The sequence below is a fragment of the Pogoniulus pusillus genome, chromosome 28, assembly GCF_015220805.1.
Source record: "Pogoniulus pusillus isolate bPogPus1 chromosome 28, bPogPus1.pri, whole genome shotgun sequence".
Lineage (NCBI taxonomy): Eukaryota > Metazoa > Chordata > Aves > Piciformes > Lybiidae > Pogoniulus > Pogoniulus pusillus.
This window is the reverse complement of record NC_087291.1, coordinates 6,737,367-6,755,097: the sequence shown is the minus strand read 5'-3', so window position 1 is coordinate 6,755,097 and position 17,731 is coordinate 6,737,367. Positions and strand designations below refer to the sequence as shown.

General features: G+C 45.6%; 1 protein-coding gene across 5 annotated transcripts in view; it reads left to right on the top strand.

Moving 5' to 3' along the window:
• Nucleotides 1-17,731, top strand: part of CREB5 (cAMP responsive element binding protein 5) — a 298,766-nt gene that overhangs the window by 269,060 nt on the left and 11,975 nt on the right. For all 5 annotated transcript variants that reach the window (XM_064167112.1, XM_064167110.1, XM_064167111.1 and 2 more), the window contains one exon: nt 14,246-14,569. In XM_064167112.1, coding sequence (XP_064023182.1) covers nt 14,246-14,569 — 324 coding nt within the window. The remainder of the gene's footprint in view (nt 1-14,245; nt 14,570-17,731) is intronic.

The window sequence follows — 17,731 nt, the reverse complement described above, 5'->3', positions numbered from 1 at the left end:
TGAGAAGTGAGCCTTCGTGAACCTCATGAGGTGCAACAAGGCCAAGTGCAAGGTCCTGCACATGGTTCAGGGCAACTCACCGTGTATCAATAGAGGCTGGGGGATGAAGGGATTTGAGAGCAGCCCTGTGAAGGACTTGGAGGCACTGGTAAATGGAAAGCAGGGCATCGCTGGCAGTGTGTGCTCACATCCCAGAATCTTAGAATCATAGAATCAACCAGGTTTGAAGAGACCTCCAAGATCATCCAGTCCAACCTATCACCCTGCCCTATCCAATCAACTAGACCATGGCACTAAGTGCCTCATCCAGGCTTTTCTTGAAGACCCCCAGGGACGGTGCCTCCACCACCTCCCTGGGCAGCCCATTCCAATGGGAAATCACTCTCTCTGTGAAGAACTTCTTCCTAACATCCAGCCTATACCTACCCTGGCACAACTTGAGACTGTGTCCCCTTGTTCTATTGCTGGTTGCCTGGGAGAAGAGAAAACCAGTTCTTTCCTGTGCTGCATAAAAACCAGTGTGGCCAGCAGGTCAAGAGGGCAAATTCTGTCCCTCTATTCTACTCTGATACGACCCCACCTGGAGTAGTGTCCAGCTCTGGAGTCCTCAGCACAGTGAAAACATGCACTTGAAGCAGGCCCAGAGGAGGGCCACAAAAATGCTCAGGAGGCTGGAACACCTCACACGTGAGGACAGTCTAGGAGAGTAGTGGCTGTTCAGCCTGGAGAAGAGAAGGCTCTGGAGACATCTTATTGGGACCTTGCAGTACCTAAAGGGGGACTGTGAGAAAGATAGGGACAATCTTTGTAGCAGGGCCTGTTGTGACAGGATGAAGGGCTAATGGTTTTGAACTAAAAGAGGGAAGATTTAAACTACATATACAGAAATAGATTTTTTTTTTACAATGAGGCTGGTGGAGAACTGGAACAGGCTGCCCAGAGAGGTGATAGACACCTCATCTCTAGAAACCATTCCGGCTCAGGTTGGGTGGGGCTCTGAGCAGCCTGATCTAATTCAAGATACCCCTGCTTATTGCAGGGAGATTAGACTAAGATGGCATTTGAAGATCCCTTGCAATTCAAACTGTTCTGTGATTGTAAGAGACAAGGCATCACAAAAAACATGCACTGGCTTGCTGCTGTGCCAGCCAAAAGGGGGAACTTCATCCTAACCCTTCGTTCTCAGTGCCACAGAGGTGGGTAGTGCACAAGCCTTTTGTTTCAGAAGAGAGGAAAATGATGAGAGAGAAGAGCTCAGTGATTTCCATGGTACCATCAGAAACAGGAAAATGCTGGTTCATTTCAATAACACATATCTATATAGAGTTCCTCAACAGCCTGAGTAGCAGGAGACAAGGAAGATTTTGCTGTTTCACACTTTAGGTAGGAGGTAAATAGCTGAAGTTTCTATGGTAGCACCTTGATTTTTGTGTGCCTTTGCTGGGCTGGTATCCCACTCCACAGCTCCTTTATAAGCCTCCCAGTGAGCAAGCTGGAAAAACTTCTCAGTCCTCCTCTTGCTAGGGAGGTGTGGTGGAGTCACTGAGGAGTCTAGATGGGAATGAGATCACAACATTATGATCTTGTTCAGAACATGACTTTTTTTTTCTGGTGCATGTGTCAAGTGAATCAGACAATGGTGGTGTCATGAAGATGGATAATGCTGTTGGCAGGGCTGGGAGAGGAGACAGGGAGATGTGTTAAACACCAAAACAAGAGAGTACTTAGGCATTTCCTCCACACTGAGTAGAAGAACCAAAGAAATCTAAACCCCAGTGTAGGCAGGGCAGATGCTGGGGCAGCTGGATCCCTGATGTGCTTCTCAGAAGACTTGTCCATGCTGTGAAGGACAGTGAGTGTGGATGGGTAACAGGTGTGCAGGAATTGACTGCTCCTGTGATCCTGGTAGCTGCTTCTGGTGTGTGACAAAGTGTCTGAGTCTAGCATCGCCCTGTCCCCATGGCAGATGCTCACCTAACACATGACCTGTTTTGCCTCTATCAGGATGCAGGATGCTGTGGGACACCCTACCTGCCACTCCACAGGCAGGGCACCTCTGCCAGGAATGTGCTCTTAAGTGGTTATTTCTGCCCTCTTTCCCTTGGGTAGGAAGGACAGTGAAGAGTCCACAACCAGATGTGGCAGGATACTCTGTACCTGTTACTACTTGGTCCCAGAAAGGAAGTCCTGCTTGTGTGGCATCTGCTGCAACTGTGAATCTAGCCAGGCCCCTGACCCATGAAATCTGTTCTGTATCCTGTAGTATGTGCCATAGGAAAGCCAGATCCAGCTGTCCAGAAGTGACAGGGTGAGTCAGTGACTTACCAAGCAGACAGCATCCTTCCCTTCCCTGGGGAAGGCTGCTTTTTTGGTTTGCTGGGACATGTTGCCCTGAAAAGCAGCATTGCCAAAGAGCCAGCACACGATGTGCCAGTGAGTGAGCAGCTGGCATGTTGCGTTTTACTAAGTCACTGCTTGTCCTCTGAGCCATGGGAAGTGTCTGGGCATGCATTCCCTGCCCCTTCAAACACAAACTAAAGTCTGTTGGTGTAAATCACTAATTCCAGTATGAAATAGTTGGAGGGTTGATCCTTCTTATCTCTTGTTTCACACTGTAGCTGTCGTGGATTTAAAAACCCTCATGGCACTGATAGAGTAGTAGGCTGGTATCTGGTAGAGGGTTGAGATGTTGCTGTTCCTGGAGCCTCAAGTGGCTTTGAAATTCAATGCATCTGACCCAAGATACTGCTGTTTAAAAGCAGCTGATACATGCGAGGTGGTGAAAAACACGGCGGCAACTTGAGCCGTGCACAAACGGAGGGGGTGGCATTGCAGGTGGAGAGCATAGGGGCACGCTGGAGGGCAGCAGCCTGAGGGATGAAGTCAGGAGGAGAATATAAGTCAGGGGGAAAGGTGGGAGGGCATATGACACATTGCATAGAGGTGTAAAAGGGCAGTCCCTATCAACACTATTACGTTGAATGCTGAATATTCATGATAGCCATGCAGAAAACTCACAGCATAGATGACACTGATTTGGTAACAGTGAAAGCTGACACTAAATGAACCTGTTCACACACTTCACACTTTGTGGCTACCTACTACATGCCATGCATGGATTTAAAAAGTCACTAGCATTAGGTTTTCATAGGTGGATAATTGAGAGCTGTCTGATAGAGGCAAAATGTTATTTTCACTTTCTGCATCACCTGCTGGAATTTGTTGTGTTCGGGTTTGGTTGTGGTTTTGGGTTTTTTTTAAGTGAAACAACCCATAGGAACATTCTGGTTTCAGATCTCCTTGCACTGTACTTTAAAATCTATGGACACTTTAAAAACGTTTTCAGGAATCAATTACCTTTAGAAACAAAGGGAAAAATAACTTCACGTGAAACTACGCGGTCATGAGCAACGTCTAATGACCTGCATTGAATTCCCCAGTCAGGCCAATGGGCTAAGGAACATCAATACTCTTTCACAAAGAGCTCTGGGATCCCTAATGGCTGTAAGCGGTCAGGGCTTTGGTTTTACCTTTCACAGTCTGCTTGGTATCATCCTGAAACGGAATCGACAGAGCAGATCGTATCCACTGTGCAGTCAGCGTGCCTCTGTGTCTGTGTGCGTGTGTGCACATGTATGCGTGTGTGCATGTGTATGTGCATGTGTGCATGTGTGTGTGCATGTGTGTGCATGTGTATGTGCATGTGTGCATGTGTATGTGCATGTGTGCATGTGTGTGTGCATGTGTATGTGCATGTGTGCATGTGTGTGTGCATGTGTGTGCATGTGTACGTGCATGTGTGCATACATGTGTGTGCGTGCATGTGTGCACGTGTGTGTGTGCATGTGTGTGTGTGCATGTGTATGTGCACGTGTGCATACATGTATGTGTGTGTGTGTGCGCGCACGTGTGCATGTGTGTATGTATGCATGTGTGTGTCTTCAGGTATGTATCTGTATGTGTGTGCATGTATGCATGTGTGTGTCTTCAGGCATGCATGTGTGTGCACATGTGTGTGCATGTATGTGTGCACGCATGTGCGTGTGTGTTTGTATGTGTGTGTACGTGTGTGCATGTATGTGTGTGTTTGTATGCACGTGTGTGCATGCATGTGTGTGTGTATGTGTGCGCATGTGTGTGCCTGCATGTCTGTGCGTGTGTGCGCATGCATGTGTGTGCATATGTGTGCACATGTGTGTGCATGTGTTCATGTATGTGTACACGTGTGTGCCTGTATGTGTGTGCATGTGTGTTCATGTGTGTGAATGTATGCAGGTGTGTGTGTGTATGTGTGTGGGCATGTGTGTTCATATGTGTGCATGTATGTGTGTGCATGTGTGTTCATGTGTGTGAATGTATGCAGGTGTGTGTATGTGTGTGGGCATGTGTGTTCATGTGTGTGCATGTATGCATGCATGCCCATGTGTGTGTGTTCATGCATCTGCACACGCATACATGTGCGAGCCCTTCAGCACTGCAAGACATCTGGGATGGAATCAAAGCACTTTGTAATGCACAAGTGCCCCACTTCTGGCTTGCTATTGGCCAGGAAAAACGAGTACTCAAAAATCACATCAGTGAAGGAAAAAAACCGCCAAACATCCAAGTTTTGGATACTTGGATGGCATTTTCCTTTGAATATGAATGACTTAATCATAATCAGCCTTAGTGAGAGGGTGGTGATGAGAGTTCAGAAATCTGACAGAGAAAGACTGAACCTGCCTTTCTCATATCCGTATGCTCATGAGAGGGAAAAGAAGAGCAAGCAACTTGCATCCTTGGCTTTAAACTGAACTCACTCCTTAAGGCATCTCGAGGATCCAGAGCAGTGTTCTGCAGAGAGAGATCTTTGTGGTGCTAATCTCATCTGATCTCTGAGTACAGATAAAAATATCCAACATCAGAGTGTTCCTTCCAGTGTTAGAGTGCTCTGGCTGATTTCTCTAAATCAGTTCCCACTTCTCTCATGTAATACATTCATAAACGTTCATTGTATGCTCAGGTAAGACATACATATATGTCTTGCTTGCATATACATACATATATATATAGCAATGCAAGCACTGTACCAGCCCTTCCCACTTACATTGTACTCAGAGATGGGAACATGATTTTGGAGACCCAGTTACAGAGTTTGCTTGTGGGAGTGAGGAAGAGCTGAGCTCTAGTCGCTTTGCCAGAGGCTATGCCAAAGTGTTTGATGCCCAATGTGATAAAAGACTCCATGGTGTTTTGCTTGGGAACCAGCTGTAATACAGGCATTAGAGAATGGGCAGTACAGACTCACTGGATACTGGAATGGGCTGCCCGGGGAGGTGGTGGAGTCGCCGTCCCTGGAGCTGTTCAAGGCAGGGTTGGACGTGGCACTTGGTGCCATGGTCTGGCCTTGAGCTCTGTGGTAAAGGGTTGGACTTGATGATCTATGAGGTCTCTTCCAACCTTGGTGATACTGTGATACTGTGACTCAAGTGCTCTCCAACCATGTTTTCTCATTTCCTTGCAGGGTGCTGTTACCCCTCTAAGTGATTTTATTGCCACCTCCCTTTTCTGTGTTTTCCAAACTAGCATGTATAAGAATATCCCACGTAGCATCTAAGATGGTAACCGAGCAAAAGACTGTCTGTTTGGAGAGTCAGGGCAGAGATTAGGTATGTGCCTGTCTACAGATAGCAGGCACAGGCAATTAATCCCCAACGTGTCAGGCATTTTGCTGTCAGAAACCTGCCTCTCCAGGGGTAGGTAGCAGCTCAGTAGCAGCTTTCCTTTTGGACTTTGGCACACCAGAGGGGAAATCAGGCAGAAGTTGGTTGTATTTTTTGGATCCCTCCATTGGTATTGTATGTTGAAATTAAATGACACCATTTGCCAGTAATAAATCACTCTGCTGTCTGTTGTGTGATTACATAATTAAATATCCCTTGTCATGGATACACAATGCAGGGATTGACTTGGACTTGGTGGGAATTAGGGGTTTGGTTTTTTGAACTTTACATTTCCTGACTCCTGTGCAAATCAAATCCAGTTGTTTCACACTGCATCGACACATGATTCATGCACGACAGAGTACAGAGCGAGAAGCACAAAGTGTGCTTTCACCGTGTCTTCTGTCTTATCATTTGGTTGCTCACTGAAAATGTGTGTAGCATAGGAATGGAGGGTTTGTCTGGGTCTAATCCTTAAAGAGGTCGTGCATTACAGAAGGATAATGATGCTTATCTCCTCCGCAAGGTGCTTTAGGATGAACGGCAGGAAATTGCTGTGTGCAGATGGGGTGTACACTTCCTTGTGTTTTCTGCTCTCCCTGGAACCTTGGCCATACTCAACACAATGTCGTCACCAGAAGATGGCAGTTCTGGTAGAGCGTCCTTGAGCCGTCCTGCCTGTGACCTGCATTTGATTACTTAAAACTGGCAGTTGTCCGGAGAGGTGTCACTGGGACTGATGTCACCAGGCAGCGTGGCTGCCTGAAGCTCCTCTGTGCCCCGGGTTCAGAGGCACTGGAGCAGCTCTTGCAGCTGACCCGTCCTTGAGCAGCATGGTGTCTATTAGTTTTATTGCCACTTTCATTGTTTGCAGTTGATTCTCACTGTTTTCTGCTGAAGTTTAATTCAGTTTGCATTTGGAAGGACAAGGGAGCAAATTTGTTGCTTTTACTAGAGCTAAGCTGCACTGAAGGCTGGATGATGATCCATTGTTTGTGTTGTTACAGAATCCAACTAAGTAGGGAAGAAAGCACAAAGGAAGGGAAAAGTATAATTCAGATTTGCCAAGCAGCCTGAGAATAATTAAAAGATTAGCAGTTTGGCACTCTTTATTGGCAAGCTGTGAATTAAATGCATCCCCCTTTTCTCTTTACATTAGTGTAACCTGTCACTTCAATTCTGGATCTCATGTCCTTCCCACACCTCTAACTCCTCCTTCAGTCAATATGCAGGACTGTATTTTACTGCACAAGAAAAGCATTTAATGTGACATCAGAGACTTTCCAATTACCAGTCTCTGAAATGTGCTCATAAGTATCTGCAGTTCACTTATTGGGTGGAGATGAATTGCCTGCAATTTGCTTTTATGAATCTGAGTGGAACATTTGCAAAGTGGTTTCTGTTATTTACACTGTGAAATGCTTGTAAGCAGCCAGCTATAAAAAAAAATAGAGTAGGGTTTATGCTTAAGTTCTCTCACTGCAGTCATAATTGGAGGAAAGAACAACATTCAGTGGAATGCTCTGAAATATTTTGTGTCAGGTTCTGTTTGTGCCACTGGTTGAAGTCCACGCATTCATCTCGGGTACAATACTTAGAGGAGCACGAGTGAGAAAGAAAACTTGACCATGGCTGATGAGAAAACAGTATTAGTGCCACTGAAGTCAGTGTCGTGCTTGCCATGAAATTTGACTAACCAAGGTTTTTACTCTGAGGATGCTACCTAATGGCTGATGTGGGGGGATGCTTGATGTCTGTTTTTTCTTATTCCCACCCCTCTTTGGTCTCCTGCAGGGAACTCATTACACCCTTGCATAACAGGGACAAGATTCACAGTCACTAGTGCAAGAAAATGTCTTTGAATCATAGAACCACAGAATGTCAGGGGCTGGAAGGGACCTCGAAAGATCATCTGGTACAGGCCCCTGCCAGAGCAGGATCACCTAGAGCAGAACATATTCCATCTGCCTACCAGGGTCCGATATAATCTCCTGATAAGAACATACAAGACATTAGACTGATATTAGAGCTGATCTTGCCTCTTCTCTAATCTAGTGGGATTTGGGCATGTAGACCAGAGGAGGAAGAGATTTTTTTCTGAGTGCAGCAATGCATACCTCTTCAGGCCTATTCAAAACCAGCACTCTCTGCCTGGCCCAGCCTAAAATTCAGCTGGCTGATATAACAGCCTATTGTTTGGTGCAAGTGCACACCACTGGGGCAATAACAGCTGTAAAACTGGAGGAGACTTTTGTCATTTCTCCACTGAGGAATTCATGGGAGAAAATGGTAGTTTATTGTCATATACAGATGATGGCATATAGTAAAATATGCTTTAAATATTTAGATACACATGAAAAACCCTAAATTATTTGAGGTTTTCAGTTGTGGAAAAAGCAGCATCCAAATGTACAGTTTTAGTTTGATTTTTTTTTTTTCCCTTTTACTGCTAAGAAACTGACAAAAATAGTATCTATTTTTCACTAGCAATTTTAGAATCATACAATCAGTCAGGGTTGGAAGGGACCACAAGGATCATCTAGTTCCAAGCCCCCTGCCATGCCCAGGGACACTCTACCCTAGAGCAGGCTGCACACAGCCTCATCCAGCCTGCCCTTAAACACCTCCAGCCATGGGGCCTCAACCACCTCCCTGGGCAACCCATTCCAGCCTCTCACCACTCTCATGCTCAATAACTTCCTCCTCACATCCAGTCTGAATCTCCCCACCTCCAGCTTTGCTCCATTCCCCCCAGTCCTGGCACTTCCTGAGAGTCTGAAAAGTCCCTCCCCAGCATTTTTGTAGGCCCCCTTCAGATCCTGGAATGCCACAAAAAGGTCACCTGGGAGCCTCCTCTGCTCCAGCCTGCGCAGCCCCAACTCTTTCAGTCTGTCCTCACAGCAGAGCTGCTGCAGTCCTCTGAGCATCCTCGTGGCCCTGCTCTGGACACACTCCAGCATCTCCACATCCCTCTTGTCATAGTGGCTCCAGAACTGGATGTAGTACTCCAGGTGGGGTCTCACCAGAGCAGAGTAGAAGGGGAGAATCACCTCCCTGCACCTGCTGGCCACACTTCTCCTGCTGCAGCCCAGGCTCTGGTTTGCTTTCTGGGCTGCAAGTGCACACTGCTGGCTCATGATGAGCTTCTCATGCAGCAGCACCCCCAAGTCCCTCTCCCCAGGGCTGCTCTCCAGCCACTCACTGCCCAGCCTGTATTTGTGCTTGGGATTGCCTTGACCTAGATGCAGGACCTTGCACTTGGTCTTGTTGAACCTCATGAGCTTGGCTTGTGCCCACCTCTCCAGCCTGTCCAAGCCCCTCTGAATGGCATCCCTTTGTCCAGGTCTCTCTGGATGGCATCTCCATTTCGGAGAAAGGAAGGTGGGGCAAAACCCAAGGCAACCTTTAAATACATGTTATGATAGAGAAGTTAGAGATCAGCAAGATCCTGAACTGCAGAAGTGTTAGGGAAGTTGATACTACTTTTCTTTCATGATTTCAAATGTTTGTAGCTCATTTTTGGCAGACTTTTGCCCAGAGATGTTCAAAGAATAAATTAGGCTCTGTGTCGATGAAAGGAAACATCAAGCAATGCAGTTCATCATGATGTCAGTCTCCGTGTGGAGGAAGCACTGTGAGAATTATCTGCTTTCAGAAGGAGCCCTGAACTCCAGCTATAATGATGGCTTCTTTGAGACTTTCAGTGAGGTGGCTTCATAGTAAATGTGTCAGTTAGAGGCACTGCTGTGAGCAACAGTACAAGGAACACAACACTCCTACCCACAGAGCACTAATTGTCACCTTTTCTGTTTCCTCCTAGCATCAAAGATGAGAGTTTATGTGCTTCTGGTGTCCTGGAGGATCAAAAGGGACTTTTTATTCCCTCGATCAGAGGCAAAGCAGGCTGTTCTCTGTGACAGATTGCTGCTGTTTCTGTGCCACTGTCAGCCAGCAATGCACATGGCATGACTGAGTGGGATTCGAGTTGGTCACTATGTTTCTTTGATGCAATAGTATAAACAAGAAGTAAGGGCCCAAAGGCAGGTAGGCTGAGCACCTGCATTTCCTCTTGCTATGAGGGGTGGTGCAGGTTTGTTTTGAACTGTGCTATAAAAGAGAGAGATGGAGAATTTGCCCTAAAAACCACTGCCAGGTCAGCTAGCAGAGATTTCAGGTTTTGGTGAGAGCAGGTCTGAGTCCTCTGTTTCAGCCCCAATTTGTGAGCTGCCAGGGTCCCACAGGCTTTGGGGAAGTCAGTCACACAGCTGCTGAAAAAGCGGGTGGCCACAGGATTGAGTCCTGCCTTATCATTTCATTCTAGAGAGGATTTGCTAATGTGGGCAGTCCAGTAAGATCAGGTTTGATGCCATCTCATTTTGCTTGAGACTAAGCTAAAGCAGCTGTTTGCAATTAGCACACATAAAAAGAACAAAAACAAAAGAGGCAGCCTGCCCTTCCAGCTCTACACATGCTGGAAGCAGAGAGTTCACCAGGTTCTGGTGACTTTCCCTCCCTGTGCTCTAACTAAAACATCCAGAGCAATTGATCTTGCTGCAGACCAAGTGAAAAAAAAAATGTTTGTCATTCCCCAAATGGTTCTGATGGGCAGCAGTGACTGCCTAGTGGAAGATGAACATTGCTTTGGGCGTGTGTGCAGACAGGGCTCTCACTGCTGCGGAGCTGATCTAAGCACGAATTTAAGGGGAGGTGAGGGCCAGGCGATGGCTGTTGGTGCACTGGGACAGGATGAGGTAGAGAGCTGGTCTCGCACCAGGACTGGGATCCAGGGCAGCTGACCCACCCTCCCATTGGGAACAGTCAGCAAGGAGCTTCTAAAATACACAGACCAAATGGCAATGACCCCTGTTGACTGAAACCAGCTGCATGTCAGACCTCTCACTGTCTGTCTTGATTTGCTATCTCAAATAAATGGATGTGGTAGAAGGGGCTACAGAAAGAAAACAAAGTAATTTATACTCCTTGAAGTCACATAACACTAATAAGCCAGAGTTTTTACAGCTGAAAATCAAAAATGGCTTTGTGTAGATGAAGGGTTTCCCTCTTTTTTGTTTTTGGCTTTGAAAATCTGTAGTTCAGAATAAGAGGTGCTGCAGGGCAGTTTCACAGGATTGACAAATGCAGCATTGGAAGGCTTTGTTAGATATTTATCACATAAAAGCTGCTGGCTACTGAGGGCTTGGCTATTTTGTGTTGTGATTCAGCATACAAAGTTAGGACAGCTTCTGTTGGTGCTTTGGCTTAGATCTGCGTGGTGGCTCAGCCCCATGAAAAAAAGCTCTTAGCAAGTTTTGAAGGAGAATAATAGGCAGCAGGGCTTGACCTATTTATGTGTTGTTACCCATAGTTTCTCCTAATGCACTCCTGGCTGACACCAGTTATTCTGAAGAGCTTCTTACACTAACTAGGCTAGCACTTAAATTCAGAAATGGTAAGGGCTACTCAACTGCTCCATTTTATACCTGGGATGGGCCACTGCTGTTGATACTCTGTTTTGACTTTAGGGATCATGAAGGAGATATTTAACCTGACTGCCATAGTTCCCTCAATCACTCTTTGAGAATATTCAGGTTGTGATAGATGGTGCAGTGTGGTCATGGTTTGGCAGGCTTTCACAGAATCACACAGCCAGGCTGGAAGAGACCTCTAGGATCATCGAGTCCAACCTATCACCTAATCCATGGCACTAAAACATAGGATCATAGAATCAACCAGGTTGGAAGAGACCTCCAAGATCATCCAGTCCAACCTAGCACCCATCCCTAGCCAGTCAACCAGACCATGGCACTAAGTGCCTCATCCAGGCTTTTTTTCAACACCTCTAGGGACAGTGACTCCACTACCTCCCTGGGCAGCCCATTCCAATGCCAATCACTCTCTCTGACAACAACTTCCTCCTAACATCCAGCCTAGACCTCCCCCAGCACAACTTGAGACTGTGTCCCCTTGTTCTCTTGCTGGTTGCCTGGGAGACCAACCCCACCTGGCTACAGCCTCCATTCAGGTAGTTGTAGACAGCAATGAGGTCTGCCTTGAGCCTTCTCCAGGCTGCACACCCCCAGCTCCCTCAGTCTCTCCTCACAGGGCTGTGCTCCAGGCCCCTCACCAGCTTTGTTGCCCTTCTCTGGACATGTTCCAGTATCTCAACATCTCTCTTGAATTGAGGGGCTCAGAACTGGACACAGCACTCAAGGTGTGGCCTGGCCAGGGTTGAGTATAGGGGCAGAATAACCTCCCTTGTCCTACTGGCCACACTGCTCCTGATCCAGTACCCCTGATCCAGTTCCTGACACAATCAGTACCCCATGCAGAGCAGTGGCTTTGCTGAAGCCTCATCCCAGCAGGGGTGATGCATGCTCATCCACACATTTTCCACTAGCACATGTTTGAGGACAGCCATTAAACAGCACGTCTCTACACTCGGTCTCTTGAAGTATGCAATATGCAATTTCTTATCCTAATTTCACCAGACTACTGGTCGTATAAGAAAACATAAATGTTTCCCTGAAAGGCTTGTGCCAGCTACCAGGAATGCCCAGACACTGGAGAGTTAGCAGCGCTTTCACAACACAGTCAGTGCTAGAATACTTTGTACAAGCTTCCCCCCAGTGTTTTATTTCTGTGAATTTTACATGGCAGTGTTTTAACAATTCCACACCACAGCTGTTTCTTAAGGAGACTTCTTAAAAGTCATCAGTCTCGGCCTCCTTCACATCAGCTGAGGCATTGATGTGTTTTGCAAATGCAGCTTTTCTTATTGTCTTTAATATTTCTGTAATCCAATTGATAATGCCCTGAGCCACCAAATTGGGATTAATGGATCTATTAGAGTATCTCAGTGAATGACCTTCATGAAGTTTGCAAAAACATATGGGATGCAAAAGGTTGAAGGTGATACTTTAAATTGAACCTCTTACTTTTTGCCTTCTGTAACATTTTTTTCCCTCTCTTTTTTTTTCTCCCTCAGAATTTGTTTCTTCCTCACTCCTACATGGAAAAATGCAGTAGGGTAGAAGCTTTGAACATAGGATCATTTATCTGTGGTCTTGCAGCAGAGCTGCACAGACAGATGTTATTTCAAGATAAAGTAGACTGAAACTCCCATCTATAGGTTCTGAGTGTCCAGACAGTCACTCTCTTTGCTTTAAAGACAAAACCAAAGTGTCATTCAGTCTGGTCACTGCTTTTTCAGTGGCAGATTTTAGCCTTGTTTGCTTGTGACTGTCACCTGTGACCCAGGGAAAGGTGGACCTCTGTTCCTTCTGTCACTGCTGTTCCTTGACACCTGTAGGTGGTGTCTCTTACCAGAGAGCTGTCTGGCATCCATCATGTCTGCTGCCTGGGTGGTGTATTATGAGCTAGTTGATGTGTTATTCACAGCATGCTAGTCTGGCATCAAGTGACATCGTGGCAGTTTAGCCTTGAGAAGAGGAGGCTCAGGGCAAACCTCACTGCTGGCTACAACTACCTGAATGGAGGCAGTAGCCAGGTGGGGGTTGGTCTCTTCTGCCAGGCAACCAGCAACAGAACAAGGGGACACAGTCTCAAGTCATGCAATCAGGGGAGGTGTAGGCTGGATGTTAGGAGGAAGTTGTTGCCAGAGAGAATGACTGGCATTGGTATGGGCTGCCCAGGGAGGTGGCGGAGTCACCATCTCTGGTGGTGTTCAAGAAAAGCCTGGCTGAGGCACTTAGTGCCATGGTCTAGTTGATTGTCTAGGGCTGTGTGCTAGGTTGGACTGGATGATGTTGGAGGTCTCTTCCAGCCTGGTTGATTCTATGATTCTGTGTTCTTCCTTCCATTTCTATCTTACCAATTTTTGCTAGCTATTTGCATTTAGTGATAGTAAATGAAGCTCACACTGACTTCTTCCAAAATGTAAAGAGAGAAGAGGTCTCAGGTGGATGCCTCTAAAGAGTCTTCTGTGATGAGCAAGATGCAGGACTATGGATGCAAATAAGGGCTTAAAGGTGCCCTTCTAGCTGACATCTAGGCCCTGCTCTTTGTGATTTCAGCAGTCCACAGGTAGAATGACACTCACTCTGGAATATATTTGAGCCTGAAGAACAACCTTGATGCAATGTATTTATCAATTAGTCTTTTCTATGATATCTGTATTAAAAACAAGAGGACTTTGCTTCACTGTTATTTTAATCAGTTTTTCCTTTTTCAAAGTTGCAACAATACAAGTTCAGTGAAGCCAATGCTACTGAGCTGGCCAAGGAGAAAAGAATGAGAGCCAGTTATTTTTCCTCAGCAGCACAGTAGGAAATGTGTAACTGTTAAATTTCAGTTTGAATGTTTATATCTTTATGTATTTATAGTGGAAAACTAGATTAAATCCCAGGAATACATTCCCTCTCAAGCTGAAATAAGATGCCTTCTATCAAAGGAACAGGAAGAAAAAAGCAAAATTCAACTCAAAACGCAGGACAAAGCACTAGTTCTGCAACAGCAGAAATCTGATTCTGGTTGCTCAGTTTGTCTTGTGTGAGTGTTGAATTTTCTGCCTTGTTCTGTTGCAGAGACTGAAGGCAGCACTGACTCACCATCCTGCCGCCATGTCCAACGGGAATATGAACACCATGGGACACATGATGGAAATGATGAGCTCGCGACAGGACCAGATGCCACACCACCATATGCACTCACATCCTCATCAGCACCAGACACTGCCACCTCATCACTCATACCCACATCAGCACCAGCACCCGGCACACCATCCTCATCCTCAGCCTCATCACCAGCAGAATCATCCCCACCACCACTCTCATTCGCACCTGCACACACACCCGGCACATCACCAGACCTCGCCGCACCCCCCGCTGCACTCAGGCGGACAAGCACAGGTAGACCTTCACACAATGCTGCATAGCTGAATTCTGCTGTTACGTGGAGTTAAAGCCCTTTGTCGTTTCTTCTCCATGCATGTCTTGTTAGATACGAGCCCCTCAGGCTACTCGTAATTGTCTGCTGCTGGTGGCGGGGAAGTGCAAGCTTTTTTCTGAACATGGAGTGATGCAAGAACTCGCTTTGCTGCTTAGTGTGCTAGACATTGGTAATATTGGACTTTATGAGGAGCTCCAAGGTTTTTAAGTTCTCTGAGCTCTGTAGCTTGGCACACATGCTTTTGTGGATGATGTTTATTATGGGGATTGGCACATTATATATTTTGCTTCATGTCCTCAAACCTGAACTTCTCAGGCCGACATTTAAAGAGCTGTTATGTGTTCTACTGGTGGAAATGCACAGCAGTTTTAGTGAAGTAAAAGGGCACTGGTGTGTGTGTGTCTGTGTGTCCAAGACATAACAGGGGTAGTCCTAAGGAAAGACAGATGGTTTACAAGAGAAGAAGAAAGGATCCAGCCCTCACCTGCAAAAGCATGAAAGGAAGTCAAGATTAGCTGAGAGTTCAGGAAATAGTTGGTAGATGCTGTGCAGGAGAAAAAGTTTAAGCCATTCCAAGTATAGAGATTTAAACCAGGAAAGCAATTTGGAATTGGATTCAGATGATGAGAACTCAGTGCAGGTCTCCACTGAATGAGATGGAGGTCTCAAGTTCTGGACCAGATGTATTGGCCTCAGCAGTTTGGATAATTCTATCTGAATTGAATGTTTCTTGTACTAATGAACTAGTGGGCATGGACTTCAGCAGAATCATTTTCAAAAGGAATTCTCTTCATGTCTTAAGGTAACAGTCTTCTGTATCAGGACCACAACAGAAAACAAAACTCTGGGGACAGTGACTGCAATATGTCAGGTCTGGGGAGCAAATTTAGGAAGGATAAGCAGGCAGTGTCTAGAATAAGAACAAAGAGAAGTACCAGCCATAAGAAGTTCAATCTGTAAAGTATTGTGTTGCCTGCAAATACCTTTCAGACAAGCTCTTAAAAAACATTAAAGAAAATGAGAGAATTTGGCTGACATCCCAGTGTCCCACAACATTAACTATTTACTAACATCTAGCTTTATTATTGCAGAGGCTGCAAGCACATGGGATTTCCCTAAAGCATTTGCTAATGTAAAATGAATTGTCAGCTTTAGAGAAACAGTCTAAATAAGAAAGCAGCAGACTCCCCAGTGAGAAGATGTCCAGAGCTTCCCTAAGTTTAGTTCAGTTTTAACCTCATGAATTCAATTATTTTCCCATGTGTTAATGAGTTATTTTTCATTGGAGTTGTTTAAAAACGCCCATAAAGAGACGTTATTTCATAACAGAGGAGCCAAAAGAAACCTCATGTCTGTTTTGGAGATCCATGAGATAGTAAGGATAAAGTTATGCTTATCAGACTGAGGACTCTATCCATAGCTGAGGTGAAGGAAGTCACTTAACCTTTCTGGGGCTTTTAAAACAAAGGTAATAGTACTGACACCTCAGTGAGGGGCTGGGAAGGAGTCAGATAGCACGGTATGGGGCACTACTGCAGAACATCCCTGTTGCCTTTTCTAACAGGTGAGGAGAAAGCAACCACCAGAGAAAACAAACCTCCCAGGTTTAAGTATGAGATCAATAAGCCAGTGGCTCTCCTCCAGACTCACTTGGGCAGGTCATGTCTTTCTTACACTCCTTGCAGTTAGGACAGCCTAGACTTCTGGTGCTTTGCATTCCCTGTTAGCTAGGCATGCCAAAAGACCTGTGAGAGGGCAAGAGGAGATACAGATTAGGTGGGCTGAGTGGCAGCCACAAAGTTGTTGGATTCACCCTGTGTCCCAGCACCACACAGTCTCAGGAGCTGAGCTTGTGCTGTTAGATGAGCTTTGCTATGCACAGCATGTCACCAGAGGCAACAGGCCCCATCAGGGATCAGGGAAGTCTTCACCAGGACCATACCATAGGTGTAAGCATCATAAAGAGGATGGGAATAGAGAGTGATGGAGTAGGAATTCTGGGGTCAGTGACTTTCTGGGCTGCAGAGCACTTGCTGTATGTCTATCCACATGGTTGCAAGGCAATGGTGATTTCTGAACAGATGCTCTAGTGGGGAGAAAAGAAGGATTTGCTGAGTAATAGCCATGTGGTTATTAGTTTTTAAGCTCATCCATCGTGCCCATGATAATGGTCTCTTTTAGGAGTCAGATTGTTCCAGCAGACATTAATTTTATGGTGCATTTTACTGATTATTAACCTCCTTATGCTTCTGAGCCAGAGTCTTCCATTGCAAAGCACCTGACAAATGACAGCGTGGTCCACACTGCTGTAAAGTGTGTGATCCCATGCTGAGGTGGTTGTTATTCTACACCACACCCTTCGGTAATGGCACAATTCATTTCATGCTTTTCACCTGCCATTCTGACATGCAGAAACCCAATGAGATACACCTTCATAGAACAAGTGAATGGGCATTAGTTTTGTGATAAGTTGCAAGGAGCACAGAGAAATATTAGACCAAGCTTGAAAGTAGAAGTCACCTTCTGGTAGGTATCTTCCTGAGAAAGAGAGGTATTTTATCAAGTTGTAGCTATGTTGCCTCAACTACTATAAAAATGATAGTATTATTTTTGTGTGGGTGCTAGGAAGGTTTCTTCCTTTCAGACTTGACAGAGTGCTAGTTTAGGCAGAGTAGAGGTTTGTATGTTTTTAAATTCTTAGTGTCCTTTGTTTTCATTATTAGCATCCTCTAAAAATATACTAACCTTAATTTTAACATATGTTTATTTTCATTCTTATGTCCCTAGGCAGGGCAACAAAATCCTGCTAGAGAATGTTGCCGGGACAGTTACTAAGACATAGCCTAACAGGTTTCAGGGCTCAGAGCTATCTAGTAAGCCTCAGTTAATTATCCTCTGACATTATTAGTGTTGTAATGGCAACCTTTGTAATTAATATCTGCCAGAGATGGAGAGAAGATTTTGCTGTTCCAAAAATGGGCTCTGGCTGCACAAAGACTCAGGAGAAAATGACCATAAGAGAGGAGAGAAAAAGGAATTGTATCAGTTATCTTTTTCCACCTGTGTAGCAGATCCCACTGAGAAAGCTAAGAAACAAGAGGTTTTAAAACTGAGTGAAAAAG